This window comes from Caenorhabditis elegans, chromosome IV, assembly GCF_000002985.6.
Source record: "Caenorhabditis elegans chromosome IV".
In the NCBI taxonomy this organism is placed as follows: Eukaryota; Metazoa; Nematoda; class Chromadorea; order Rhabditida; family Rhabditidae; genus Caenorhabditis; species Caenorhabditis elegans.
The window spans coordinates 9023695-9049727 of NC_003282.8; the positions used below are offsets into that span (position 1 = coordinate 9023695).

The 26033-nt window shown below is 33.2% G+C and overlaps 6 protein-coding genes, 1 non-coding gene and 1 pseudogene across 8 annotated transcripts; 2 read left to right on the forward strand and 6 right to left on the reverse strand.

The window, feature by feature from the left end:
* Positions 1–1043: 1043 nt before the first annotated feature.
* On the forward strand, positions 1044–3904 carry C53D6.5 (annotated as a pseudogene). The gene is made up of 12 exons: positions 1044–1109; positions 1180–1431; positions 1480–1574; positions 1621–1827; positions 1867–1973; positions 2054–2139; positions 2239–2374; positions 2418–2555; positions 2610–2794; positions 3285–3326; positions 3462–3551; positions 3624–3904. Coding segments are annotated over exons 1-12 (1685 nt in total).
* 21ur-12219 lies at positions 1517–1537 on the forward strand. Its single transcript, NR_056351.1, has one exon.
* Positions 3905–3985: 81 nt separating the features above from the next.
* On the reverse strand, positions 3986–7961 carry C53D6.6 (HAT C-terminal dimerization domain-containing protein). Its single transcript, NM_069169.5, has 5 exons — positions 7823–7961; positions 6748–7778; positions 6524–6703; positions 4420–4662; positions 3986–4370 (listed from the first exon to the last, which is right to left on the reverse strand). Exons 1-5 carry the CDS (start codon positions 7950–7952, stop codon positions 4107–4109), a joined length of 1848 nt encoding a protein of 615 aa, NP_501570.1. The 5' UTR covers positions 7953–7961; the 3' UTR covers positions 3986–4106.
* A 1920-nt stretch (positions 7962–9881) lies between these two features.
* C53D6.10 (uncharacterized protein) lies at positions 9882–10746 on the reverse strand. The gene is made up of 3 exons (NM_001027923.2): positions 10709–10746; positions 10171–10536; positions 9882–10126 (listed from the first exon to the last, which is right to left on the reverse strand). Exons 2-3 carry the CDS (start codon positions 10510–10512, stop codon positions 9941–9943), a joined length of 528 nt encoding a protein of 175 aa, NP_001023094.1. The 5' UTR covers positions 10513–10536; positions 10709–10746; the 3' UTR covers positions 9882–9940.
* A 404-nt stretch (positions 10747–11150) lies between these two features.
* Positions 11151–13469, reverse strand: C53D6.7 (Galectin). The gene is made up of 6 exons (NM_069170.4): positions 13376–13469; positions 13019–13097; positions 12485–12641; positions 11977–12178; positions 11390–11680; positions 11151–11345 (listed from the first exon to the last, which is right to left on the reverse strand). The coding sequence occupies exons 1-6, from the start codon at positions 13466–13468 to the stop codon at positions 11232–11234; spliced, it is 936 nt and encodes a 311-aa protein (NP_501571.3). The 5' UTR covers position 13469; the 3' UTR covers positions 11151–11231.
* Positions 13470–15832: 2363 nt separating this feature from the next.
* Y73F4A.3 (DOMON domain-containing protein) lies at positions 15833–16799 on the reverse strand. Its single transcript, NM_069171.7, has 3 exons — positions 16581–16799; positions 16104–16313; positions 15833–16046 (listed from the first exon to the last, which is right to left on the reverse strand). The coding sequence occupies exons 1-3, from the start codon at positions 16764–16766 to the stop codon at positions 15951–15953; spliced, it is 492 nt and encodes a 163-aa protein (NP_501572.1). The 5' UTR covers positions 16767–16799; the 3' UTR covers positions 15833–15950.
* Positions 16800–18692: 1893 nt separating this feature from the next.
* Y73F4A.2 (DOMON domain-containing protein Y73F4A.2) lies at positions 18693–19653 on the reverse strand. Its single transcript, NM_069172.8, has 3 exons — positions 19431–19653; positions 19129–19356; positions 18693–19073 (listed from the first exon to the last, which is right to left on the reverse strand). The coding sequence occupies exons 1-3, from the start codon at positions 19614–19616 to the stop codon at positions 18981–18983; spliced, it is 507 nt and encodes a 168-aa protein (NP_501573.1). The 5' UTR covers positions 19617–19653; the 3' UTR covers positions 18693–18980.
* Positions 19654–20299: 646 nt separating this feature from the next.
* On the reverse strand, positions 20300–21658 carry Y73F4A.1 (DOMON domain-containing protein Y73F4A.1). The gene is made up of 3 exons (NM_069173.7): positions 21409–21658; positions 21000–21290; positions 20300–20454 (listed from the first exon to the last, which is right to left on the reverse strand). The coding sequence occupies exons 1-3, from the start codon at positions 21598–21600 to the stop codon at positions 20389–20391; spliced, it is 549 nt and encodes a 182-aa protein (NP_501574.1). The 5' UTR covers positions 21601–21658; the 3' UTR covers positions 20300–20388.
* Positions 21659–26033: the final 4375 nt, after the last annotated feature.

Consider the following 26033-nt stretch of genomic DNA (forward strand, 5'->3'; position numbering starts at 1 on the left):
TTGGATCAAAGTCCAATAATTTATTGTTTGTCTGACTAACTTCGTAACATTAATACCTATCTAAGCTTTGCACGTTACCTACATTTAAAAGCAACTCGCTATAAACACTTTTTGTACTCAAAAAAATGTTGGACTCTATCTAATCTCATCACAAGAACATCCTTAAAGGTAATGTAACGGAGAAAATAAAATCAGAATCTCGTGGCTCTTTCATGCTTTTAAGGGAACGGCAAACAAAAGAGATTGCACTGGATAAATCATTATGGGTATAATAACATAAAGGAATTAAGGAATTATGACACTGAATCATCATTTAAAGAAAGGCGGTCTGCTAGAAACGCACGTAAAGAACATTTTTCGTCACGCTTATGACTGTGAGAAAAGAGCGAAAATTGGGAATTTGTTTGTTGAAAACAAAACACAAAATGCAATTTTTAGTCTTTAAGAAAATGCATCATAGAATTTAATTTTGTTCGATCATACTTAAACTTTCAAGAAATACTAATTGGGTGCACAAATACACAACAACATTGCTTTTGGAGTTTACATTTGTCATTTCAGTTATTTACAATTTGCTTGAAAATTTTCCATATCGAATTTGTACTTGGAGACTTTTCCTCATTTAGACTTCAATCGATAACTTTTTTTGAGACCAAAAAATGGTACGATATTTTTCGGATCAATTGGCCGGAGCATCGAAGTAGATTTTTCGACTTTCGAGCTCTTTAGAACGATGCTTAATGATATATGTCCATGGTAGTCAGTTGAAGAAGGAGTATAACTTTTCATATGGTATTTTTAATTATTGTGCGCTCATCATTTTCTTTGAAATCAATTTTCTGAAAATTATAATGGCTTTGAGCCGCGGAGGACCATAAATAGAAACATACTTTTGTGGCATGATATTTCTATATGCCAAGACATATTTGACATATCCTTTTTCAATTAAAAAGTAAATTGTATATTTTCATTCCGTGAACTTTTACGTATTGCCAATTGAACTCGCACTTCATACATTCACATTGATCAATCTGTTCATTGAAATGACTCCAAATGAATCGCGTGGCGATTCAGACTCTGATACAAACGAAACGAAGAGAAAGAATAAGGTATTAGTTGCAGATGCATAAAATTGAATTTTACTCTTAAATTCGATGAATCATTTCTTTTAAATTTCAGATCCGTTTACTAGAAACACGCTTGAACGAGAAAAAGAAAACAGTGTCCGACTTATTCTCAATTCTCGGTCCTCATTCTCCTTATTACATTGTCAGTTTAACTCTGAATGCATTGATTTTTGGATTTCACACTCATTACAATGGAATGGAAAAGTATGTGACATTCTCTCATAAGGATCATTCATATATTGATGAACGTGGACGATTACTTGAACCAGAACATCCCGAAGTAATTAATGAAACTGGAGAATATGTGAGTTTTTATAAAATAAGTAATACAGGGTAAACCATAATGTTTCAGAAATCAAATAATGGATCAACGGATTTATGGACTTTGTTGGTTTTGAATAATGTGTCTTCAATGGTTGGATGTTTGATTGCAATTCTTATTGCACGGTTCTAATATATCAGAATGGTCATTTTCAAATTTAACTAATTTCAGATGGTCTTATCGTAAATCCATCATCACATTTACAGTCGTGATCGTTGCCAGCTTTCTCCTTTCTGAAGCATTTCTCTTCAATTTCTTCGATAGAATAGCTTTTGTACTTGGAACAATGTTTTCAAAAACTATGAGCATTGTAGCAATTCAAGCAGCTTTTGACTTGGAAAGTATCGAGTATGGGCGATTGGATTCTCATTTTATCTGGTAGAGATATTTTGAAATAGAAAAAAATTAATGTTTCAGACGTATGCATTTGTATTTGTAACTATTTTATTGTTCAAAAGAGATTCAGTCTATGCGGAGACACATCTTATGTTTATTATTGTCTCATTAACAGCTATATACGCCTTGTAAGCTTCAAATTAATTTTCAGATGTTTTATGACAGACGATTTATTTTATTCACAGGAAACTGAAATTAATAATTTTAGAATGTGTCCATGGCAACTAATTCACTCAATTGTTCGAAGAGACGTCTCAAAAGTTCAAATAATTCTTGATAAATTTGGTAAAACTGGTGAGTTTACGTATGTCTAAAAGTTTGCTACGGGAAGTCAATCATTTTGAAACTTTACTATATTCTCACAAAGTACAGTTTATAAATTATATTATTAAGAGTATACAAACTGTGAAGCGCTTGTTGATGACATTCTATACATTAGTCAAGTTCCAAGGAACGTGATAGAATCAATTTCACATCTTCGCAAAATACGGCCATTCCTCAAAAAGCTTGCAGCTTTGACTTGTTTAATGTGAGGGAATCAATGAAAATTTGTTTGAAAGTCATAATTACAGAACATTACAAACTCGCCTTCTAAGTGGAGAAGTGGAAATGATCAAAATAATGTTGCCATATTCTCCATTGGAGAGCATTTTATTTTCAAGAATTGCTGCTTGTTTCTCATCAATTTTCACGGTTTTCTGTATTTTGAAGTAAGTTGATTTGGTTCAAGTTCGATTGTTACATCTTTGTATATATTTTTTCAGAAGAATACAGTGTTGCACTGAAGGTCTCGTTTCTTACATTGACAATTCTTCGGGTGACATCTGTCATAACATTAATATTGATAACACTTGAACACATCCCAACTATTCATCGTTCCTTTATTTTTCCAATCGTAATGCTTCTAGATGCAATTGTTTCTTCATTGTTGGACGCAGCTCCGTATGTGGTAAGTACCTGGGATTAAATTATAGATGGCTCTCTCATCTGGTAATTGTTTTAGGAGATGTAATATTTATTCGATGTCTCTCAAAAAAATATTATATTAGCATTAGAGCGTGCCCGGAACATTATTAACAATTAATGACAGATATTTTTTTGCAGTTATTGCGTTGTCTATGCCAGAAGCCAAGATACTTGACAATTGGCCACAACTTTTCATTCAACATTAGGAATTTTCGTTCAAGTTTAGCCAATTTTAGGAAGTTTTTCAGTGCACATTTTGTTCATCTGTAGAACCCCAAGTTTAAACAATTTTGCCCAAGTTGAAATTTTTGTAATTGGAATTTCTAAGGTTGCTAAAGTTGAATGAGAAGTTACCTCAAAAATAACTGTAGCTTTTCTGCAAGATACCAGGTTGTAATTGGAAATTGATATTTTGCTTCCCTTTTTCGTGCAACTGTTATTGTAAGTTAAAATAATTGTTTTATTGTTTTCAGATTACTGATATATACGATAACCCATCGTTCATTCGTCCGATGGTACGATATTCAATAATATCACTCCTTATTGCTGCAGTATTTATAGACAATTCTGATGTTTCGGTGTTTACAACTGATGAAATTCCATGCTATAATTTGGTATCCTGAAATTTTTGTTAACAAAAAACATTACAGCCAAACTATAAAAACAAAATGGTTTCTGTTGAAGTGAAGAACGACTTCGAAGAGAAATTCCGACTTCTCTGTGAGCTGAAATCTGTTGAGGTTTGTGTTTTTTATATTTTTAGCACAAAAATGAATTAGTGGACATAAGGGAGAATAGATGTCATATTTCAGAAAGAAACATTTGAAAAACAAGAAGAAAAGAAAGGTGACGAATATGAGAAGGAGTTGAACAAATTCTTCCGACAGCGGACTGAAAAATTAGAAATCGAGCAGAAACTGAAAGATCCAAAACTTGACAAAGCCACTAGTGACGAATTGAAAAAACAATGGCAGGAGCGAATAAATCGCATCAAGAAGTATATTGAGGCATCAGATGACAAATTGAAAGGATATGATAATCACACCCAGAAGATTGTTAAGAAGATTCATACAAATCGAATGACCGATTAAATTATTTGGACAAAATATTAAAATGTATGTAAAACCATTCAAAATTGTATTAATTAGTTGTATTCATTTCATTTGGAAAATAAAAATGCATAGTTTATTTTTGTCATTTTAAAGAAAGTAAATATTAATTTCAAATTCAATATGGAAATTATACAATCATTGAAGCATGCATTTCAGAATGAAAACAAGCTTTTAGATAAATTATCATAGAATACCAATTAATTTCATGTTCTGATGAAGGAATAATATTTTCTGATTAGTTTGATCTTCACAGCCAATTTGATGCTCGAAAAGTAGATTCTTAGCGGAAGTAAGATTTTCAGTATTCAACAAAGCACCCGGTAGGCATAATACAATTGAAGAGAGTTGGAATAAAAGAGGATATCTAGTTCGATTTTCTGCTTTTTGCCAAAACACTATAGGCTCCTCAAATGCAATGTTTGGCTCCGAAATCCATCGTTCTAGCTCCTGAATAATATCAATTAATGTTCGAAAATATTCACTGAAAGAAACATACTGTCTTAGCCATTGCTTGTGGGCTCACGATCTCTCCCTCTTTACAAGAATTCTGATAATTTTCTCCGTGTAATTTTTTGAACAACTCTGCGAATAGATCATAATTGCTTTGAACATCAGTTTTACAATGCTGGTTGTGAGTAATTGCAACATCTTTTACGTCTTCTGCATTCCTTATATTTTGTGCAATTTTTTCAAGTTTCTTCTGCACAATTTCCTTTGCTGTCGCAGGCAGTAATAATAACTGCAAAATAATTTTTTATAAACAACAAAATGTGCAGTTTTTAGTTTCAACATTACTTTTAAAAAGTAGATACTTTTAAAACTGTATTTTGAAACTCTCTAAAAAAAAGTTTTGGTATATTGGCAAATTTCGTGTCTGGTGATTAAATTAAAATTAAATAATTACATGTTTTTACTGTTTGAAGCCACTTCTATCTACAGTGCGTCCAACTTCTATAGCACCCCCCTCCAATTCGGCCGTTTGGAGCTTTTCAAAATATTTTTTGGAAAAGTGTTAGTGCAGTTCGATAGCAAATGTTGAAAAACCTTTGCTCCCCAATTTTTATCATGATATCTCAAAAATCACGGAAATTAGGTCAAAATATCTGAAAAATGGCCGTCCAACTTCTATAGCACCCCCTCTGATTTTTGACAAATTTCTGTAAATTCGGGGTTTTCTTCGTAGTTAATGAATTTATTTTGTAAATCACACCAAAATAATCAGGTGGTTTCACTTTCACATTTAAAAAATAAATATAACCCTTGGAAACACGTGGAATGCCTGGGATTGTCCTGGAACATACTTATTTGCTTCAGAGGCCATATCTCGGCTCCCAATGATTTTCGCAGCACCAAAATTGATCAAAATGTTCTTCTCCGTCTATTCATTACTATGTAATTAGTTGTAGAAAGCATTTATTCATATGAACCAAATGGTAAAGGGAGCAACTTCAGTGGTTTTTAAAAGGTTCGTTTTAACCATGAAAACAAGCGTTCGGAGGCGCAGAGATAATGGTTGGGTATACATTTTTGACTAAAAATTACTACATTATAGGTAAAATTAAAAATTATTTTACATGAACAACAAATCCGTGGAAATCCATGGGTAAATCAGATGCCAGACATCTACAATCGCAGGTTCAATGTTTTGTCTGGTAGCTTTTGCATTACTTGACCAAAAAAAGATTCAATGAGCAAATTCGCTAAATTTAACTTGAGTTATAAATACAACTAGCAAAATCGTCATTCGGAAAGGTATATCTTACTTTTCTGTCTAAAATTTTCGCATGTTAGCTTGAAAAAAAGACTTGCGGCCTCGCTTTGCCTTTGTCCTCTTTTTTGAGCGGTCTCGTGAACTCGTCCAAATAAAATTTCAAAGACTTCTAATCAAAATCGAAGCTTCAAAGATATTTAAATCATATGAGCTGAAATTCTGTACCATACAAAGTCAAAACCTTCAGCTCTGCGCCTGCGAACGCTCGTTTTCATGGTTAAAACGAACCTTTTAAAAACCACTGAAGTTGCTCCCTTTACCATTTGGTTCATATGAATAAATGCTTTCTACAACTAATTACATAGTAATGAATAGACGGAGAAGAACATTTTGATCAATTTTGGTGCTGCGAAAATCATTGGGAGCCGAGATATGGCCTCTGAAGCAAATAAGTATGTTCCAGGACAATCCCAGGCATTCCACGTGTTTTCAAGGGTTATATTTATTTTTTAAATGTGAAAGTGAAACCACCTGATTATTTTGGTGTGATTTACAAAATAAATTCATTAACTACGAAGAAAACCCCCGAATTTACAGAAATTTGTCAAAAATCAGATGGGGTGCTATAGAAGTTGGACGGCCATTTTTCAGATATTTTGACCTAATTTCCGTGATTTTTGAGATATCATGATAAAAATTGGGGAGCATAGGTTTTTCAACATTTGCTATCGAACTGCACTAACACTTTTCCAAAAAAAATATTTTGAAAAGCTCCAAACGGCCGAATTGGAGGGGGGTGCTATAGAAGTTGGACGCACTGTATTAAAATTTTTTGAAATTTTGGCAAGGACCTCAACCTGCATGTTAAATAGTTTTAAACAAAACTAACCTTTACTCTTGGATCGATAACAGTTGCAAACAAAAGTGTCGGAATTTGGAGATATCTTTTCAATTCTTCTTCAAGTGTCAATTTGATAGCCTTGCACATATCATATGAGTGTTCTGCCGAGTACTTTGAAATCAATGCAGAAATTAAGGAAATTATTGCAGAAATCCGGAATGTGTGTTGCTGTAACATCAATTTGAAAGGATATATTTTAATCATAAACTAACTTTTCCAAAATCGACGGCAGTTTTCAAGGGAGACAGTGTTCTCAGGATAATCTCCATAAGATCGTAATCTTGTTGATAGAGCATCAGGCCTTCCATGTCATTCATCAAAAATGTATCGAGTAGTCCTTTCAACTTAGTGAACTGCTCAAACATACTAACGACAGTAATCCAATTCAACTTGCCGGATTTGACAAGATCAGCTGAATCGATGGTCATATATTCTCCAATTAAACTCGTTTCATATACTGCCGATTCGTTGATTTTTTGAACGATTTTCTTGCATTTTTCAATAAGTTCAGTTCCTCCTGGAATTGTGTTAATTCCTGAAATAGAGGCAAGTGAGAGACTATTCCATGTACAATCGTATATATCAAATTCTAGCAATTGAGCAGAAAGCTTCAAGTTTGAGACTCCATCTTTAATCATTGCCACAACTTTGTTTCCGATTGAATAATAATCCGTAATGGATTTGATTGCATTTTCAATCTCCAATTCAGGATCTTCATGAGGATCAGAAATATGTATAGCATCCAGAAACCTTGTAACAATTGATCCATCAGAATTCATAAAATGACAGCTGATTCCAACAACTTGTTCATTTTTTCTATCGTCTTTGTTCCATGAATAGCATCCTAGTCCAACATATTCCACATTTCGGAGTTCTTCTCTCAGACGTTGCTCGTATTTGAAATGAAGACTATGTACCATTACGTTCATTTGATTTTTTCCTTTTGGCACAAATGTAGGACACACTTCATTCAGAAAGTGTTGTATTCCAGGACGTTCTAATGTTGAGAGTGGCATTGCATCAAGACATATCATATTTATCAGTGCATCATTGATTCGTTTTTCCTCAAAATCTTCTGCTGTCCAGTTGATAAAATCTCCTTCAGTTCCAGATTTATTCTCTGGAATTCGCCATTCCTCGCCTAACTTTCGCTTTTTCAATGGCTGAACTTCAAGACTTCCACCAATTTCAAGAAGTGTATCCGGATGATTTGCTCTTAAGTGATACAATATTCCACTTGTACCTTGAAATCGTAGAGTTAATAATCGAAGATATAAAATGACTCACTTGATTTCTTTTGTTTCTTTATTGGATGTCCACAAACAGTTTTGTTATCACCGGAACCAATCAAAATCTTGCACAATCGAGTTCCATCAACGAGTGGTGTAAAATAATCGTCATATTTTAAGTTCACCATTATTTTGATCTGAAAAATTGTGTGTCTTAAGGATAAATTGAAATGCGTGGTCGTCATAACATATGGTTAGACCAAAAACGCTCCAGAACATGCCATTTTGACGTGGGAGCTCTGAAAATGCACAAACTAACAGCAAATAACATGAGAAACTCGAAAAATTTACTTTCGAGCTGATCCGAACACAAAATATGTCTTAACGATAAATGGAAATGCCCCAATTTTTTGCCTCGATCATTCAAAAATTTCCTGTCAAATATTTTAAACTTATAGAATTCTTGCATCATATCTCTACAATAATTGAATACATATAAGTAAAAAAATTGAAATTATTTTAAAAACATCTAGTCGACTTGCAAAATAGTAAATACCTTCAGGCAGTGGATAAAACATTTCAAAAAGTTCCTGAGAAGTTTCATTACTATATTTGGGTCCTGAAATTAATTTCGAACACTTTGGCGCTACTCTACATTTAATAATTGGAAGTAATTTCGAAAATGGACATTTTTTTCAAAATCATTTACGAATAAAGCAAAACAATTTTGACGACATCGGTTTTTCAACATGCCCAAAATTGTTGAGACAAAAAATTCGATTCTACAAAAAATCATTTCTATCTATTCCGTCAAACACATAATAAGCTGAGAAAAAATTAGATAACTTTAACTAAAAATGCCGTCAATTAAAAAAAAAATTTGAAAACATTTACATCGTAAAAATGAAGACGTTTAAAAAGACATTAGCGATAGAAACTAAAACTAGTACGATAATATCTGTTTAATCGTAAATTCAAAGGCAAGTGGTGTGAAGTCTTGAACTATTTTGAAAGTTTACGGGCACAAATTTTATCATTTTAATTTTACAACTAAAATAAACCTTGCAATGCATTTTTATTACAAAATCTATTATACGTATTACGAGTTAGGTTTTACGATAAACTTACAAAAAATCGAGCAAAAAACCAATAAATTTCTGGTCGATGAAATGTCGTGTAAAGGCGAGTCGTAAAATGCAGTGCCTTTGTTTCTCTTTTTCTCTTCTCTCTCGTTCTGACGAGGCATTGGTCTTCTCCAGCCGTCCTCTTTTTTTCTCTTTTTCCGACTCGTTATTTGTTGACATCTCTCGTGTGCGTCTGTGTGTATGTGTCTGAGTGTGTCGAAAAAATACGCGTTTCTCTTTCTGTTTTCAATGCAAAACGGCAAGACGGAAAATACGTTTTTTTTGGGTTTCTGAACTAAATGTTGGGGGGAAAGTAACCAGAAAATCATTTATTCGGATAGATTTTAAATTTCAGTATATCTAGTAAAATTGGAAAGAAGAAGAAAACTATTTTTTGCAACTTTTGCTGAACGGAAAAAAAACCAACTGAGGAAAATTTTTTTGCGAAAAATAACAGTACCTGCATGGTCTCGTACCTTTAATGAGTACTATATATACTGATCTCCGTTTTACATCTGAAATGCATCAGTAAGAGAACAAAAAACCAGAGTGCGTAAAATGTTTAACTTTATTTGGTTTGAGAGCATTTCATATTGGAGGAACATTAGGGATGAAATTGAAAGTTAAGGTGTTTTTAAATAGATTTTTTCTCATCCATAATAATCTATAGTATTTTAAGCCACAGAGAAATGTATCATGGAAAGAAAATTGCTTCCTTCAAAATGCATATGCTGGCCTTAAGTTTTGGACATTAAGTAAATTCATTGTAGACATAAAGCAGCAAGGAAAAATGGGTGGATTTTGGAGTTATAAGCGCGGTTATTTAAATGAGATTATTCACAGTTGAAAGTTCGCCAGTGCGAATTTTTTTTTCAGATGAATTGCTTCGTTTTTTCTTTTGTACTATACCAACTTTTGGATTCAGTCCGCATATTTTGAAGGGTAATCCAAATGCTACTCCACTTTGTATGAAATTAATGAATTCAAAGCAATCAAAGATAAAAATATCTTCAATCAAAACATTTTACTAGTATTGGAACAGTTCTATTTTTTCACTCTTCCTTCTCCAAAGATTCTTTGATATTCGCCATGTCGAACATTCCACGAGAAATCAACAAAACGGGAATGGAAACAAGACAGATGATGACGAGAAGAGTTATGAGAATAGCAACTTGACAATAATCAAGAGTAGATGGTCTATTAGTTGACAAACGTTCTTCTGCACTTCCCATTTGACTCTGAATTCCCATTCTATTTTCTGGAGTCGTTCTGGTAAACTAACCTCATCAGCACTGGCCTTTGATTTGTTTTTCTTAACCTTATTCTTAGTCTTTGTCTCACTACTCTTTCCATTTTTCTTCTTTTTTCCATCACCGGTTGCCTTCACTATTTTACTATCAACTTTTGAACTGTCTTTAACAGAAACTGCTTTTTTGTTGTCTTCTGTCGGATTTGCAAGTGGTGTTGGAGGTGGAGGTGCTCCGGTCCCTTGAGCATTTGGAAACTGAGGAATATTGATTTCTGGTTGTGAAGGAGCATTCGATTCTGGAAATGCTGGAATTGCTGCCTTTTCTGGAGTAGGACCGCCAGGTGGTACAAGATCTTCATATTGATTATCTGCCATATTGGTTGACACTTTCAAGATTCTCTGAAATATTGAATTGCTGGAAAACTAATTACCGAAAAATTGTTTTTAGTTAGTTTTAAAAGCTTATAAGATGGCCATTCAGTTCAAAATGCAATTTTTCTTATTATATTGTTTTTATTCTAATATACGGACAACTGTTGCCATAATTATTTCACGATCGGAAGACACTTACCTTCGATCCGATACTCTCGAGTAGATAAATAAGAACTGAATTTATGAAAATTGATTATCACTTTGAGAAATTACCGGAACGTTGTGAATGTTATCACGTCATTTTATTTGACAACAGCTTTTGAATTGAAAATTATTAATGTATGCTCCATTTCTGTTGTCATTTGTGTTTTCCGTTTGTTAATAATATGTAGTATTAAAAACTTTCAGATCATGAGAATGCCTACAGTTTTGGCGCGCAAGTATCTCGTGTAAAAATATGCATTCTCATTATCTGACTAGTTTCTTAATATTTATTTGTTATTAAGAATCAAGAGAAAAAATAAATCAGTAGGGATTTTTAAACTGTGCGACCGGGATGCTGAGCTGGGAAGAGGATTTCCGTAGGACTTTGTGGAAGATTTGAGGCATTGTTTCGTTGAAAAAAAGAATCTGATCTGGTTCCGGTCAGAAAACTTTATTAATATGAATGAACTTAGAACAAAAAGAATGAGAGAAAAACCATAGAACAACTAGGTAATTATCTATTTTATATGAACACCGATTAACTGGATATCTCCGTTAATTTGAAGACGTTCTATTTTTGCAGCCGGAGCCCGGTGCTCAAAAGTGCAGTACAAGACGTCATTGATAAAAATCTGAAAAATCATTGTTCGATCAGTTTTCTCAATTTTTAAATCACCAAAAATTTGTCATCCGCTGCATAAATCAAAATATCAAATGATCGTTTTGGTTTCAATGGGAATTTAATTTTTCCTTCGAAGTTAGTTTCTGGAGTCGATTTAGTGCCAGAAATCTCACTGCTTCGAAGTACCTTCTTTTGGACAAAAGAAGCACACAATTGGAACGGAATATCACCTTCCGCAAAAAAGTCAATTGAAAAATCTTTTGGCTTTTTGTCTGCAATTGCAGATACAAATAGTTTTCTACCGACGTAGAAATTTCCTGGAATGTCTGCAGTGTATGGCATGTTCTGAAATTAGAAAAAATAACATGAAATCGGGAGTCTTCAAAAAAATGTTTGTAAGTTATTGCATAACATTCGTATATACATATGTCAACGTTAAGGATAGCTTTTTAGAGATAACAATTAAACAATTTTCGGAATTTCTAATTTTCAGAATATGATTCCTGTATATAATTTTAGTCGAGTTGAAGCTATTAAATTTAAGCATGGCTTGAAAGTCACATTATCAATAATGAAGAAGAGAAGTTGCCGCTCATTGGGGTCAAATGAAAAAAAAAAAACATGAAAATCCTATTACTCACATAAAGTTTTCCTTCCCATGATACAGCATAAAGTCGAACGTCCCCAGTAACATAGATATGGGAAATATTGCTCATCGGCACATAATGCTTGAAGTTCGCAATCAGTTTGTGCTCCACATAAATTTCAAAATGTTGCTCAAAACAGCGGACGCGAATGTCAAACTCGTCTCCTTCTTTATACGATTGCTTTACAAAAGCTTCTCTAAAAATTGTAAAACGTTTAAACCAAAAAAAAACATGTTCAGAAAAACTATATATATTTGAGGTTTTATTGATCCAAAGTATTCCCAATTTGATGGCGGAGTAGTAAGCTGGTGGATACAATCAATCTTTGTTTCTATAGTATACTATGTATCACAGTTTTGAATTTGATCAAAAAGTTCCTACTCTACTAGTTTTGCATGAGAATAATTATTCAATAATTTATATTTTAATGTTCTGCCATTGCTTGAAATTTCTTGAAAAGTTTAAAAGGTGCCAAATTTTTAATTGAACCTCTAAAACATACTTTCCCCATTGCCCATTGATGCATGCATTCAAAAATACTTTTCCCTTTGCCAGATCAACTCTTAAAGCTAAGAGACGATCGTCTAGTTGGCCAGTTTCTTCTTCATCGAGCTCAACATTCGGGCCTGATGTCAAGTTTACAATAAATCCTTCATTCCCTGAAAATATCGACTTTAAATACACTTACAAATTAGCAATTACAATTACAAAAAATCAGTATTTGACAATTGTAGCGCCAGATCGATCGTTCCGCGAATAAGGTAATTTCACACAAGAAGCGCGGGGTCTTAAATTTTTTATAATTTTTCGTGTCTTTATTTTCGTAAAATTGAATACTGAAGACTGAAAACCAAGGACTTGCAAACGTTGCTTTGCCATTGCTTGCCAATTTCCTTCCTACTTTTTACGAAATCTTAATGTGAACAATTTTTCGAATTTCCCCATAAATATTAAAAGTTTCCGGTAACAAAAACAACTAATTTTCCGTCACTTTCATTTTTCTTTTCTCTTTTTTTTTTAATTCTTATCAAATTACCTGTAATGTATCCCCTAGCAATCAACGATTGTCCCGTCTGAAGTTGATTTCCATCAAGGCGAGACAAGTAAGGAACTTCCTGAAATTATTATTTCCATTCATAAATTATTTAAGAATATGTTTGAACATGGGCTTATTGATAACTGCAAAAAAGAACAGAGGAATTATAATTTCTCTAGCTTGCTTTTATCAAAAATTGTACTTTACACTTATTGTTAATTTGTCTTCCGCTTCCTTCAATATATCAGACCACCGAGAAATTCGATGCAACATGAAAAGAATGGAATTTGGAAATTGTTTTCGGTATCAAATTAGAGAAACAAGTTGAAAAAAGAGACAAAAAAAAAGAAAACTAACAAATGTGTGATTACGGCCAGTGATTGAATCCTTTCGAGTCAACACTTTTTTTGGCTTACGGACACTTAGAAGACGACGGAAGAAAGATGCCATTCTGAAAATATCAAAGTATTTTTTGTGAATGTTTCAGTTATTATAAGATGAAACTTTAGATTTTTAAATGTTTAAAGAGGCATAGACCCCATAGGTGAGCAAAAGATAAATAAATCAATCGTTACCGCAGTCCGGTTCTAGCACGAACAAAACTTTTTGGCTACCGTACCCGAAAGTGATTTGGATTTCATTTGTTTCTCTCAATTTTTCCAGAAAGCTACTTCATATTTCTTTGTAAAAACATATATTAGTTTAAAATATTATCAACAAACCAGTCAAGACAAAAATTCTTTAAGAACTAAATTAAAATCAATTCCACAATGGGTACGGTATCTGAAAAGTTTCGTCTGTGTCAAGACATATTTTTTTGAGAACAGATTAAAAATGAAACAATGATCAGATTCTTGAAATTTTTTTTGGTACAATTGAAAGGGCAAAAAGAGAATTTAAGAATGTAATCAATAATTAGCATACTATTTGGTCTCGCAAAATATTTCAAAAAATTGAAAATTCTTCTACAATTCAACACAAAAAAATGCAAAAAGATGAATTTGTTTTGAAATAATACAACGAGTTTTAATGTAAATCTTTTTGTGAGAAAATATTCATTTATATTGCTAAAAAACTAAATTGTTAGAGTTTAATATATTATGGAAAATGTCTCATAGTTTTTAGTATACTGAAACTAAAAATTCACAGCAAAAAGGATGCTTGTGACACTCTCGTTCTTTTTACATCTAAAGTTTTATAATTCAGACGCAATTATTTTGTGCATTTCTGATTTTCTTTAAAATTTCTTCGCATTTCAAATAGACGTCTAAATGGAAGAAAACACAAAATAAAAATGAGAAAGGCGGATGGAAATGGATCGACAAAATCTGGAGAATCGTGGGAACACTTTAAATTTAAATGTTACTTGAAATGTAAATGCGGAGGATCTAGCGATGTTTGAGAATTCGATTCTAGACTTTTTTAGATGACGTGTCTTTTTTTTCAAATTCAGAATGCCAGGTGCAATGTTATCCCGCAGGAATTGATTTTTTTCACAGAATTTGTTCTATTACACGGTTACAGCTTCCGAATGAGAAACATTTTTTTTGCAGAATTTAGTGAATTTGGAAAGAAACTGTTAATAATTAACGAGATTATATGAATGAAAAAAGGAAGAGAATGAGAATCAAAAATCATTGGAAAACAAGAAGACTGGACACAAATCAGTGATAGAAAATAAAGAATTGCTTGTTTGTTAGTGATTTGGAAAAATTAGATGGGAGAAAACGGAAAAAATGGTGAAAGAATGAACTGATTGCCAAAAAAAAAGAAGATAGGTTGAAGATGTCATACCAGTGTATGAACGACATGAGTGATACAATTAAACAATAGTGATCATTATTTTGGGGGAAAAATTGTAGAAGACAATAACATTCCAAAAACGGACAGAGGTTCCCCAAATCAATTTTTCTTTGTTTTCAATGCGTCATTTGACCGATACTTTCTGATTGTGGGGTTAGTTTCAGATATCAAGTTTTCAGTTTTTATAATACGAAAAATTAATAAAATGTTACGGCTGAACAAAAAAGAATGGAGTATTGTGGTTTCAGGTCCAGTCGTAATCGAATAAAATACAATTATTTCTGCAAGTTTTATATTATAATTTCATTTTATATTTTCATATTATATTTTCATTTTTTATATTATAATTATAAGTTCAATTATTTGTATAAAAACTTTCTAGTGTTCAAATATGCAGCGTTGCTAAAAAAACAAAAATTAAAATACAAATGTTTCAAATATTTGGAAATTAACCAAAACGTTGACTGAAAACTTCGAAAAATCTGAAAACATTGGAGTTCAGTAGAATTTGAATTGCATAAAAAAACGGGAAAAGCGTATAAAATTATTTTAGAGCTTCAGGGAAATAAATTGACGTCATCATGAAAAAACTATCGCATTCTAGAATTTGGGAAATTAAAGATGTTTTAGAAAAAAACTGTTATCGCAAAAACTTGAATACTTTGATAATACCATAATTAAATGCAGAAATAATTGTTTTTTAGAAATAAATTCTCGTATAATTGTTAGAAATGAAGGTAATCTTGGTATGCTTTACAAAAAAAAACTCGTCTCCTTTAATTTCCAAAATTACAAACAAAACAAATGAACACAAATGGTTCTGATAGTAAGATGAAATGGCTATTTACAAAAAAAATATGACGCCAGTTGATACTTTGAACCTCAAGTATGAACAGGTGTTCATGTGTCTAGCCTATTTTTTTTTTTCTGAAAATACAAGTTTTTAACTTCAAGGAAATTCTATACATAGAACTTTTCTCTGAATGTTTTTGAGCTACTGAAAAAAATATATACAAGTTTCAGTTTGTAATTTGTCACTATTCAACTTTAGCGAAATTTAAACAAATGCAATTTCATTTTAATGAACAATATCAAATCGATCAAATTTAGAATTTAAAAAATACAATTTTTATCTGCACTGTGACGCACAAACATTATTGACTTGATCTGGTCTCGATGTATGTACACCCATATTTCCGTTGTTGATTGGACCGCTTTGTACAAACTGAAAAATCATTGATTGAATTAAATACGAGATTATTTTTTTAATATTCGAACTTACATTCCAAGTCTGACAATTTTGAATATTCATTCCATTAAAGTTTAATGGGACATTGACAAGAGCATTGAGTGTTGATCCAGAATGATTTGCCATTTGAACACTAACACTGCTTTGATTATCAAAAGATGGTGGACCATATCCAGATGTTCTTCCGGTACGTACAGTCACTTGACTATTTTGGACTATGAATACGATTACGTTCAGGTTTGACTGAAATATTTTATTTTTGAACATGATCATGAATTTTAAATTCGTCTAAGCTGGCGATATCTTTCCCACATTTTTTTTTCAAAATTTGTCAAGCCAAACTTCAATAATAGCGAAAATCAAAATAATATTTTTAATAATATAATTTTTAGATATTCAAAAAAGTACCTCAAAGTTAGACTTAACATTAAAATTGTGATTCGTCCTTGTATGTTATTCAAAACTAAGAATTAATTTTTCAGTAAACTATTTTAATTGTTTGTAACCAACCATTCCGGGTCCAAATCCAATTGCAGTCCATTGATTATTGGTAATTCTATTATTTTGATATTGAATTTGCAATGCCCCATTTTGAATTTTCCAATTGGCCTTCACTGCGGATTTTGAAAACTTGCAAGTCTGTGAAGCCACAGTTCCAATTGAAATGAGCAGTAGAATAATCGTTTGAGATAGCATTCTTTTGATTTCTTCAAATTTCAAATAGTTTTCAAATAATTTTTGTCTCCTGCTATTTAAACCAATTCTGCGATATTGACATTTCGAGTTATTTAGGTGGGTGTCTCATCGGTCGAGGAAAACATAAGTTTTTGTTAGTAGGTGACGATTGGTAAACATTTGAATGAAATTTTGAAGAGAGTGATAATGAATTGAAGAGAATATGAGAAAAAGACGTGGCAAATATTTGGAAAATTCGTAAATTTTTAACCGATTGGCAAACTTCAGAGAGCATAGACTATATTAACGAAAATGTCTGCAAAAACAACTTGTTGAACACCGCGACACTTTTCTTTTCTCAAAAATAGTTAAAAAATTATCTAGGAAATTGGATGCATATGGTCACTTTTTAGCTATTATTTAAGTGATTGTTTTTTAATGCAGTGGGGCTTTTTTTGTATATTTTTTTTCTGAAACTCTCCGAATCACGGGACTCAAAATATGCCCAAAAAAAACTCGCATCCCTGTAAAAACCAAACTCTCATCCCTCAAGCGTTAAAATTACCGGCCACCTGCTTGTGATTGAAAAAATGTCCATATGTAGTGTTCGATAAATAGTATTTGAAATTTTTAAATTATATCATTTGCCTTTCTTAGCAATCGGGGACGTTATATACAATGCCATGCTGATTGTAAACTTAAATTTCAAATGCATTCTTTTAGACTTTGGAATACTGCTACAACATGCGCGTAGCCAGGGTTTAACCTCTGGAAAACGCGACAACATCATTTTCGGCACTCACAAGGGATACTCGGACTAAATGTGCCTCTTAACTTTAAAATTATGACTCTTAACTTTAAAATTATTAACTCTTAACTTTAAAATTATGACTCTTAACTTTAAAATTATTAACTCTTAACTTTAAAATTATGACGACACCTCTAATGGGGTTATTCAAGTAATGTTGCAAAATGTATTAAAATACATTTATGACGTCACAACTGTATTAAAACACATATTTTTACGTGTTTTATTACAGTTATGACCTAATTTTTCTACACTTTTTAATTTTCCGACACTACTTGAATAACCCCATAAATGAAAACTAATTTTTATTTAGTATATGAAGGCACACTGTTTAAAAATATAATTCAGTGTGAAGGTAATATTTTTTACAACGCTTTTATTGTTGTTTCCTTATTATATACTATCTGAAATTTAGTACATTGAATCATCAACTATTTATTATCAACGAATAATCATCAACAACATGCAGAAATCAGTGTATATGTATGTACTTGCAATAATTTCAGCAATACAGTTTTATTACCCATATTAAAAAAACAACCAATAGAGCAAAATGAAAAGATCACGTAAAAAAAATTAGCTCATATTTAGTAGGTAACTATTCGAAATTAAAGTATGTATTTTATTCAATTTTCAAAAAGGATATTACATAAACTCTTCTCTTGATACATTCAAACTAGACATTTCACATGGGTTGAGGCGTACAACGGACGCCTCGTGACCGGCTCGCTTTCTAGTGTGATATTTTAGAATTTAATATAATTTAATTTATTACGCTCTCTTGCAGACATGACGAAGACAAAAAAATGCGGTGCTCACATTTGTTTAAATTTTCAAATATGTATATATTGTTGTGATTTCTACAATTTAATTTTCAGTTTACACTCTTTCGAAGGTGTTTTCTAGCCAAGTAGGATAGGATTGTTGAGCGAAATACCAAATGGAATTTATAATCCAAACAATTGAAAGCAAATACAGTTGTAGATTATTTCATTCACTTTATGGCACTCTGAAACGAATGAATAAATAATGTAGCCCCTATTAAAACACACACACACCGATTTTTTTATTAATTTTTTATTAATATTTTTATTTGTTCTAGTGAACCTTTCCGCCATCAGTTCTTAAGTTTTTTACGAAGTTGTCAAACACAGTTTTTTCTTGTTCAAACAAAACGAATGGCACAATTGTGACAATAACAAAGTGTATTTGATTTTGACGGGTTACGGTAGCCACGCTGACAATGTTCACGTTTGTTCGTTGATTTCTAGTCGAACCGTTTATTGGTCGAAGTTATCGTTTTTAAATTGAAATTCAATTATTTTTGAAACAGTGAGAGAAAAAAGATGATCCCGATATGAGAAAAACAATTATTTACATGGTCAAATTGAAACATGATTATTCATGAATAAGTAAAAGGGCGGAGCTTAATTGCATTCCATTGGGCACACTTTCTTCTCCTTTGGCGACTTATCGTTACGGGTGAGTTGTCCGTTTTCGATTTTGCCAGACTTGACGAACTGAAAAAATTTTACATTTGAAGAACTTTTAGTAAAGCTACAAAAAATGCCTTACCCTCCATTTTTGGCACGATTGAAGGCTTCTTCCATTGAATTGAATTGGAATTTGAACGACAGCACTCATTGTCTTATCCTCTGGGAAATAGTTTAGTGCTTGAGTGGATACTGAAGCAGTGTTTGTTCCAGATTGAGTGAAAGTTGGTGGTCCGTGTTGAGTGGTTGATCCTGTACGGACAGTAACTTGATTGTTGGACACCATGAAGAAGACTCCGACAAAGTTGTTCTGGAATGTGAATTTGTTCAAATTTATTTTGGATATCTAGGATAAACTGCATTAGATGTTGTCAATTTTCTTACCTTATCATCTCCAAACCCAACTCCAGTCCATTCGTTATTTTTAATATCAGTGTTCATGAATTGCATATTAATCGAATTATTAGCGAATCGCCAGTAAACTTCAAAATCGGAACTGTCGTATTTGCATGTTTTGGCGGATGCAAAGGCAAAAAGAAGAGCCGAAAGAACAGCAATGGATCGGAACATTTTTCGAATGTGAGAGTTTCAAATGGATGTACTGTCTGTTTCAACTCATCATGTGCTCCCTTTTATACTCGGTCATCACAGTGTTTACCATCGTGGTTTTTGTGTATCTGGGTACGAGAGTTTGTAGTCCAACAATGTGCCAAGTGTATGTGTGTGTCTACTTGCTCTGGTATTTTCGGTGGCAAACTTTAAGATGTAAAAGAAAATAGAAAAAAAAGTTACACATGGTTTTGTAGGGGAAACGCTTGAGAAAGGATTTACAAATAATCCATGGCAATCAGTTAATCAAATATATTTCAAGAAGCTCATCAGTAGTATTATCTTTGACCCTCCTTATCTACTTTTAGTACAGCATGTTTGTACCGATATGGATGGTTTGGTGATCTCAATTTTTGCCGTCTTCTTTTGTTCTGATTCAAAATAGAGTCTGAATTAATGTTTAAACTACGATTTCTCGCTAGAAAATCAATCAAAAACTTTCCGTAAAACTATACATTGAATTATTTTATTCCCTTTCAAAAAATTTATTACTTGTAAATATTTTTGAACCACGTGAAACTTTTAATTAAAAAAAACAGTGTTTCTTCCTACTGAAAACTGTGTTTATTGCTATAGGGGTTCAAGTTTCCATAATATTTGGCATAGGTGTTTGAGCTCTACAGACAAAGCTTTTAAAGCAAAACTCGGCTCATAAAATTTATTAATGGTTTTGATTTGACAGTTAATTAACAATTTAATTAATGAATTCAATGTGAAAATGTTAGTAATGTTTTTATAGTGCTTTATTTGAATTGATTCTTTGGATCCTTTCAGCAGTACATTTTGCAGCACAGACGTCCTGTAATAAATATTTCATGAAAAAATTTGAGATACGAAGCAAATTACCAAGGATTTCGACATTACTCTTTTCCAGTTCAATCAAACAAAGGAACAGATATTTGTTTCGGAAAAACCAACTGCGAACGAGGAACGAGGGAAAAGTAATAAGAAGTGATTTTTGAGAGAACAATAACGTTTTCTTTAGGAATTAGCAAAATTCATAAAATCAGAATTGAATGTTGTTGGAACGTAAGATTAGAAAGTTCTACTACTTCTTCAAACATGCTCAAGGTTTATAGGGACCACAACAATTCTAGTGAGTGACGGATTTTGCAGGTTCACATGTATTTATAAGGCCCTCTCAGCACTCATCCGTTTTAATATTTATGAGTTTTCACGCTCTTATTTTTTGAGGAAAACGAAAAATAAGTGTTCCGTCAAAACACGGAAAAAAGGAAAATCCGCAGCTTTAATTTGGTTGACATAGCGGCCAATTGATGACGAATTTCAGAAAAAAGTAAGTTATGTACAACATTAAATCTTCTCGAAATATTCTCCACCAACCTTGATGAAAAAAATTTTGCCATGATGTTTCTTGAATTTTCCGTTGCTTAAGCTTCCTCCCGGTACAACCATCCAATTCAAACACTGATCCAATGAGAAGTTTCTTGGACCAGCTGGACCCAAAGGTCGGCTCACTGTAACTTTCAGCTTGTTCCCGGTGATTTGGACATCATTAACTGTCACATAAGAAACATCATCCACCACGACTTTCTTCTTTTTTGGTGTATATCCAGAATTTGTTGTTATCACATTGTCTTCTCTACGGGAAAATATAATCGATTCCAGGTTGTTCTGGAGGAAGTTTATTAACGTTGTTTGGGGATAATATAATGAACTTCTCTGTATTATTCTGACTTTTTAAAAAAAAAATACACTGAATTTATTTTTAATAAAATTGAGTACAACTAACCATTCCAGGTCCATCTCCAAAAGCTATCGAAGTCCATCTATTTTCAGTTAGATTATTGTGCTCGAAATGAATTTGAATTTTATTGTTTTTAACATTCCAGTTCATCGAAACAAGTTCATTTTTGAAATCACAAGTGACAGAAGAAGAAGATGGAATAAAAACGAATGCAAATACTATTGCCAAAACGAACATTTTGTAATGAAGAAAGAAAATGACAGACGTCAATTTATAGGTCAACGGAATCGTCTACAGAAAGTTTGCACGGAAAGAAAGCTAAACAAATTTTGATAAACAAATGATGAGATATTGCCAGTTTTTGCAGATTGAATGTTTAGAAACTTGATATTTCTCTTCAAATAGTCATATACCTATTTTGTTTGTGTGTCCAGAATGCAAAGAACGCCAACATTTGAAAATTAGAGTTAGTTTTGAAAATGCGGCACAATTTTTTACAAGAACTAATGAGATGAACTTGTTTGTGTGTCCAGAAATAACAAAAATGATGTCATATATATGCCTGAAATTCAGTTTTTTTGATTGAACTGGAAGCTTCTGGCACCTAGAAAAATTTTGTAATTAAATTCTGAAAGCGCTTAAAATTTGAAACAAGTCCCCGAAGAAACATTTTCAAGAGAGTAAAATATTCTGTGAAGCCAAAAAGTAAAATATACTGTGAAGCCAGATAGTAAAATATACTGTGAAGCCAGAGAGTAAAATATACTGTGAAGCTAGAGAGTAAATTATACTGTGAAGCTAGAGAGTAAATTATACTGTGAAGCCAGAGAGTAAAATATACTGTGAAGCCAGAGAGTAAATTATTCTGCGAAGCCAGAGAGTAAATTATTCTGTGAAGCAAGAGAGTAAATTATACTGTGAAGCCAGAGAGTACAATATAATGTGAAGCCAGAGAGTAAATTATTCTGTGAAGCCAGAGAGTAAATTATTCTGCGAAGCCAGAGAGTAAATTATTCTGTGAAGCAAGAGAGTAAATTATTCTGTGAAGCCAGAGAGTAAATTATACTGTGAAGCCAGAGAGTAAAATATACTGTGAAGCTAGAGAGTAAATTATTCTGCGAAGCCAGAGAGTAAATTATTCTGCGAAGCCAGAGAGTAAAATATACTGTGAAGCCAGAGAGTAAATTATTCTGTGAAGCAAGAGAGTAAATTATTCTGTGAAGCCAGAGAGTGAATTATACTGTGAAGCCAGATAGTAAAATATTCTGTGAAGCCAGAGAGTAAAATATACTGTGAAGCCAGAGAGTAAATTATTCTGCGAAGCCAGAGAGTAAATTATTCTGTGAAGCCAGAGAGTAAATTATTCTGCGAAGCCAGAGAGTAAATTATTCTGTGAAGCCAGAGAGTAAATTATTCTGTGAAGCCAGATGAGTAAATTATTCTGTGAAGCCAGAGAGTAAATCATTCTGTGAAGCCAGAGAGTAAATTATTCTGTGAAGCTAGAGAGTAAATTATTCTGTGAAGCCAGAGAGTAAATTATTCTGTGAAGCCAGAGAGTAAATTATTCTGTGAAGCCAGAGAGTAAAATATACTGTGAAGCTAGAGAGTAAATTATTCTGCGAAGCCAGAGAGTAAATTATTCTGCGAAGCCAGAGAGTAAAATATACTGTGAAGCCAGAGAGTAAATTATTCTGTGAAGCAAGAGAGTAAATTATTCTGTGAAGCCAGAGAGTGAATTATACTGTGAAGCCAGATAGTAAAATATTCTGTGAAGCCAGAGAGTAAAATATACTGTGAAGCCAGAGAGTAAATTATTCTGTGAAGCCAGAGAGTAAATTATTCTGCGAAGCCAGAGAGTAAATTATTCTGTGAAGCCAGAGAGTAAAATCTACTGTGAAGCCAGTGAGTAAAATATGGTGGGAAGCCACAGAGAGTAAATAATAGTAGGAAGCCACAGAGAGTAAAATATGGTGGGAAGCCACAGAGAGTAAATAATAGTGGGAAGCCACAGAGAGTAAATAATAGTGGGAAGCCACAGAGAGTAAAATATGGTGGGAAGCCACAGAGAGTAAATAATAGTAGGAAGCCACAGAGAGTAAAATATGGTGGGAAGTCACAGAGAGTAAATAATAGTGGGAAGCCACAGAGAGTAAAATATGGTGGGAAGCCACAGAGAGTAAATAATAGTGGGAAGCCACAGAGAGTAAATAATAGTGGGAAGCCACAGAGAGTAAAATATGGTGGGAAGCCACAGAGAGTAAATAATAGTGGGAAGCCACAGAGAGTAAATAATAGTAGGAAGCCACAGAGAGTAAAATATGGTGGGAAGCCACAGAGAGTAAATAATAGTGGGAAGCCACAGAGAGTAAATAATAGTGGGAAGCCACAGAGAGTAAATAATAGTGGGAAGCCACAGAGAGTAAATAATAGTGGGAAGCCACAGAGAGTAAAATATGGTGGGAAGCCACAGAGAGTAAAATATGGTGGGAAGCCACAGAGAGTAAATAATAGTAGGAAGCCACAGAGAGTAAAATATGGTGGGAAGTCACAGAGAATAAATAATAGTGGGAAGCCACAGAGAGTAAAATATGGTGGGAAGCCACAGAGAGTAAATAATAGTGGGAAGCCACAGAGAGTAAATTATGGTGGGAAGCCACAGAGAGTAAATAATAGTGGGAAGCCACAGAGAGTAAATAATAGTGGGAAGCCACAGAGAGTAAATAATAGTGGGAAGCCACAGAGTAAATTATTCTGCGAAGCCAGAGAGTAAATTATTCTGTGAAGCCAGAGAGTAAATTATTCTGTGAAGCCAGAGAGTAAATTATTCTGTGAAGCCAGAGAGTAAAATCTACTGTGAAGCCAGAGAGTAAATTATTCTGTGAAGCCAGAGAGTAAATTATTCTGCGAAGCCAGAGAGTAAATTATACTGTGAAGCCAGAGAGTAAATTATTCTGCGAAGCCAGAGAGTAAATTATTCTGTGAAGCCAGAGAGTAAATTATTCTGCGAAGCCAGAGAGTAAATTATTCTGTGAAGCCAGATGAGTAAATTATTCTGTGAAGGCAGAGAGTAAAATATACTGTGAAGCCAGAGAGAGTAAAATATGGTGGGAAGCCACAGAGAGTAAATAATAGTGGGAAGCCACAGAGAGTAAATAATAGTGGGAAGCCACAGAGAGTAAATAATAGTGGGAAGCCACAGAGAGTAAATAATAGTGGGAAGCCACAGAGAGTAAATAGTAGTGGGAAGCCAAAGAGAGTAAATAATAGTAGGAAGCCACAGAGAGTAAAATATGGTGGGAAGCCACAGAGAGTAAATAATAGTGGGAAGCCACAGAGAGTAAAATATGGTGGGAAGCCACAGAGAGTAAATAATAGTGGGAAGCCACAGAGAGTAAATAATAGTGGGAAGCCACAGAGAGTAAAATATGGTGGGAAGCCACAGAGAGTAAATAATAGTGGGAAGCCACAGAGAGTAAAATATGGTGGGAAGCCACAGAGAGTAAAATATGGTGGGAAGCCACAGAGAGTAAAATATGGTGGGAAGCCACAGAGAGTAAATAATAGTGGGAAGCCACAGAGAGTAAATAATAGTGGGAAGCCACAGAGAGTAAAATATAGTGGGAAGCCACAGAGAGTTACATTGTAAGGATTTCCCACTATGTCGATACATTGTAAGGATTTCATACTATGTCGATACATTGTGGGGATTTCCCACTATGTCGATACATTGTAAGGATTTCCCACTATGTCCATACATTGTGGGGATTTCGACATAGTGGGAAATCCTTACAATGTATCAAACATAGACCACAATTTATATACAGGGTGGGCCAAAAGTATGGTAACACGTTTGCAGCTCTATAACCTTACTAGTGGAGAGAGTTATTACACCAATTTGTACAAGTTTTGTTCTCCATAAAATACTGACCAGATGAACGTTTTGAATTTTCAAAATATTCCCAAACCAAAAAAACTGAGTAAATTTCGCAAAGTTGAATTCATGAGACATTCAAAGGTTCTTGCTAAGCGCCAGTGTCGACACAGAAAATTTGTATATGCTACAAAAACAATTAAAAACGCTTCTTCACTTCTTTAACTTTAAATTTAACATAAAAATCATACATCTGAAAATTATTGGCGTGCGTGGGAGGTGTGTTTGTGTGGGAAGTGCCGCGTGCCAAATTACCGTTTTTTCGAAAGGGTTCGCCAAATTGTCGAGGTGATAAAGATCGCACCTTATTGGGAAACATTACAAATTTTTAGTCAAATTGAAGGATATTTATTCAGCTATCAGTATTCGATAAAAGAATGTACGTATGACGTGGCAGTCGCGCGAAAAGCTCATGTAAAAGAGCGCTTCACGTGTTACCATACTTTTGGCCCACCCTGTACAAAATTAATAAATTTTTCAAACTTTGAAAATTAATTTCTGGCTTCAAACTTACTTTTTCAAAAATTCCCGTAGCCATTTTGTAGCAAATTTTATGTTCTTTCAGAATTTTGAAACAGAATTTCAAAAAACTTCGAAACCGCCAAGTTCATGCAGAAAAAGTGAATTTTCAGTCATACCTTGTAGACCACAATTTATATGCAAAATTAATAGATTTTCCAAACTTTGAAAATTAATTTCTGGCTTCAAACTTACTTTTTCAAAAATTCCCGTAGCCATT

Bases quoted from the DNA above. Each gene is read 5' to 3' on its own strand.
- C53D6.10 (NM_001027923.2), bottom strand. From the start codon at position 10,512: ATGGCAGATAATCAATATGAAGATCTTGTACCACCTGGCGGTCCTACT. The intron at 10,127-10,170 runs GTTAGTTTACCA...ATGGGAATTCAG, and splicing joins CAAAGGCCAGTGCTGATGAG to AGTCAAATGGGAAGTGCAGA.
- Y73F4A.1 (NM_069173.7), bottom strand. From the start codon at position 21,600: ATGTTCGTTTTGGCAATAGTATTTGCATTCGTTTTTATTCCATCTTCT. The intron at 21,291-21,408 runs GTTAGTTGTACT...AACTTCCTCCAG, and splicing joins TTGGAGATGGACCTGGAATG to AACAACCTGGAATCGATTAT. The intron at 20,455-20,999 runs GTTGGTGGAGAA...TATTTATTACAG, and splicing joins GCAAAATTTTTTTCATCAAG to GACGTCTGTGCTGCAAAATG.
- Y73F4A.2 (NM_069172.8), bottom strand. From the start codon at position 19,616: ATGTTCCGATCCATTGCTGTTCTTTCGGCTCTTCTTTTTGCCTTTGCA. The intron at 19,357-19,430 runs GTAAGAAAATTG...TTCACATTCCAG, and splicing joins TTGGGTTTGGAGATGATAAG to AACAACTTTGTCGGAGTCTT. The intron at 19,074-19,128 runs GTAAGGCATTTT...AAATTTTTTCAG, and splicing joins AATCGTGCCAAAAATGGAGG to TTCGTCAAGTCTGGCAAAAT.
- Y73F4A.3 (NM_069171.7), bottom strand. From the start codon at position 16,766: ATGCTATCTCAAACGATTATTCTACTGCTCATTTCAATTGGAACTGTG. The intron at 16,314-16,580 runs GTTGGTTACAAA...AAAATATTTCAG, and splicing joins TTGGATTTGGACCCGGAATG to TCAAACCTGAACGTAATCGT. The intron at 16,047-16,103 runs GTAAGTTCGAAT...ATGATTTTTCAG, and splicing joins AAAATTGTCAGACTTGGAAT to TTTGTACAAAGCGGTCCAAT.
- C53D6.6 (NM_069169.5), bottom strand. From the start codon at position 7,952: ATGGTGAACTTAAAATATGACGATTATTTTACACCACTCGTTGATGGA. The intron at 4,663-6,523 runs GTTAGTTTTGTT...ATTATTTTGCAG, and splicing joins TTATCGATCCAAGAGTAAAG to TTATTATTACTGCCTGCGAC. The intron at 4,371-4,419 runs GTATGTTTCTTT...GATATTATTCAG, and splicing joins CACAAGCAATGGCTAAGACA to GAGCTAGAACGATGGATTTC.
- C53D6.7 (NM_069170.4), bottom strand. From the start codon at position 13,468: ATGGCATCTTTCTTCCGTCGTCTTCTAAGTGTCCGTAAGCCAAAAAAA. The intron at 13,098-13,375 runs GTTAGTTTTCTT...TAATAATTTCAG, and splicing joins CTGGCCGTAATCACACATTT to GAAGTTCCTTACTTGTCTCG. The intron at 12,179-12,484 runs GTATGTTTTAGA...TACAATTTTTAG, and splicing joins ATCAATGGGCAATGGGGAAA to AGAAGCTTTTGTAAAGCAAT.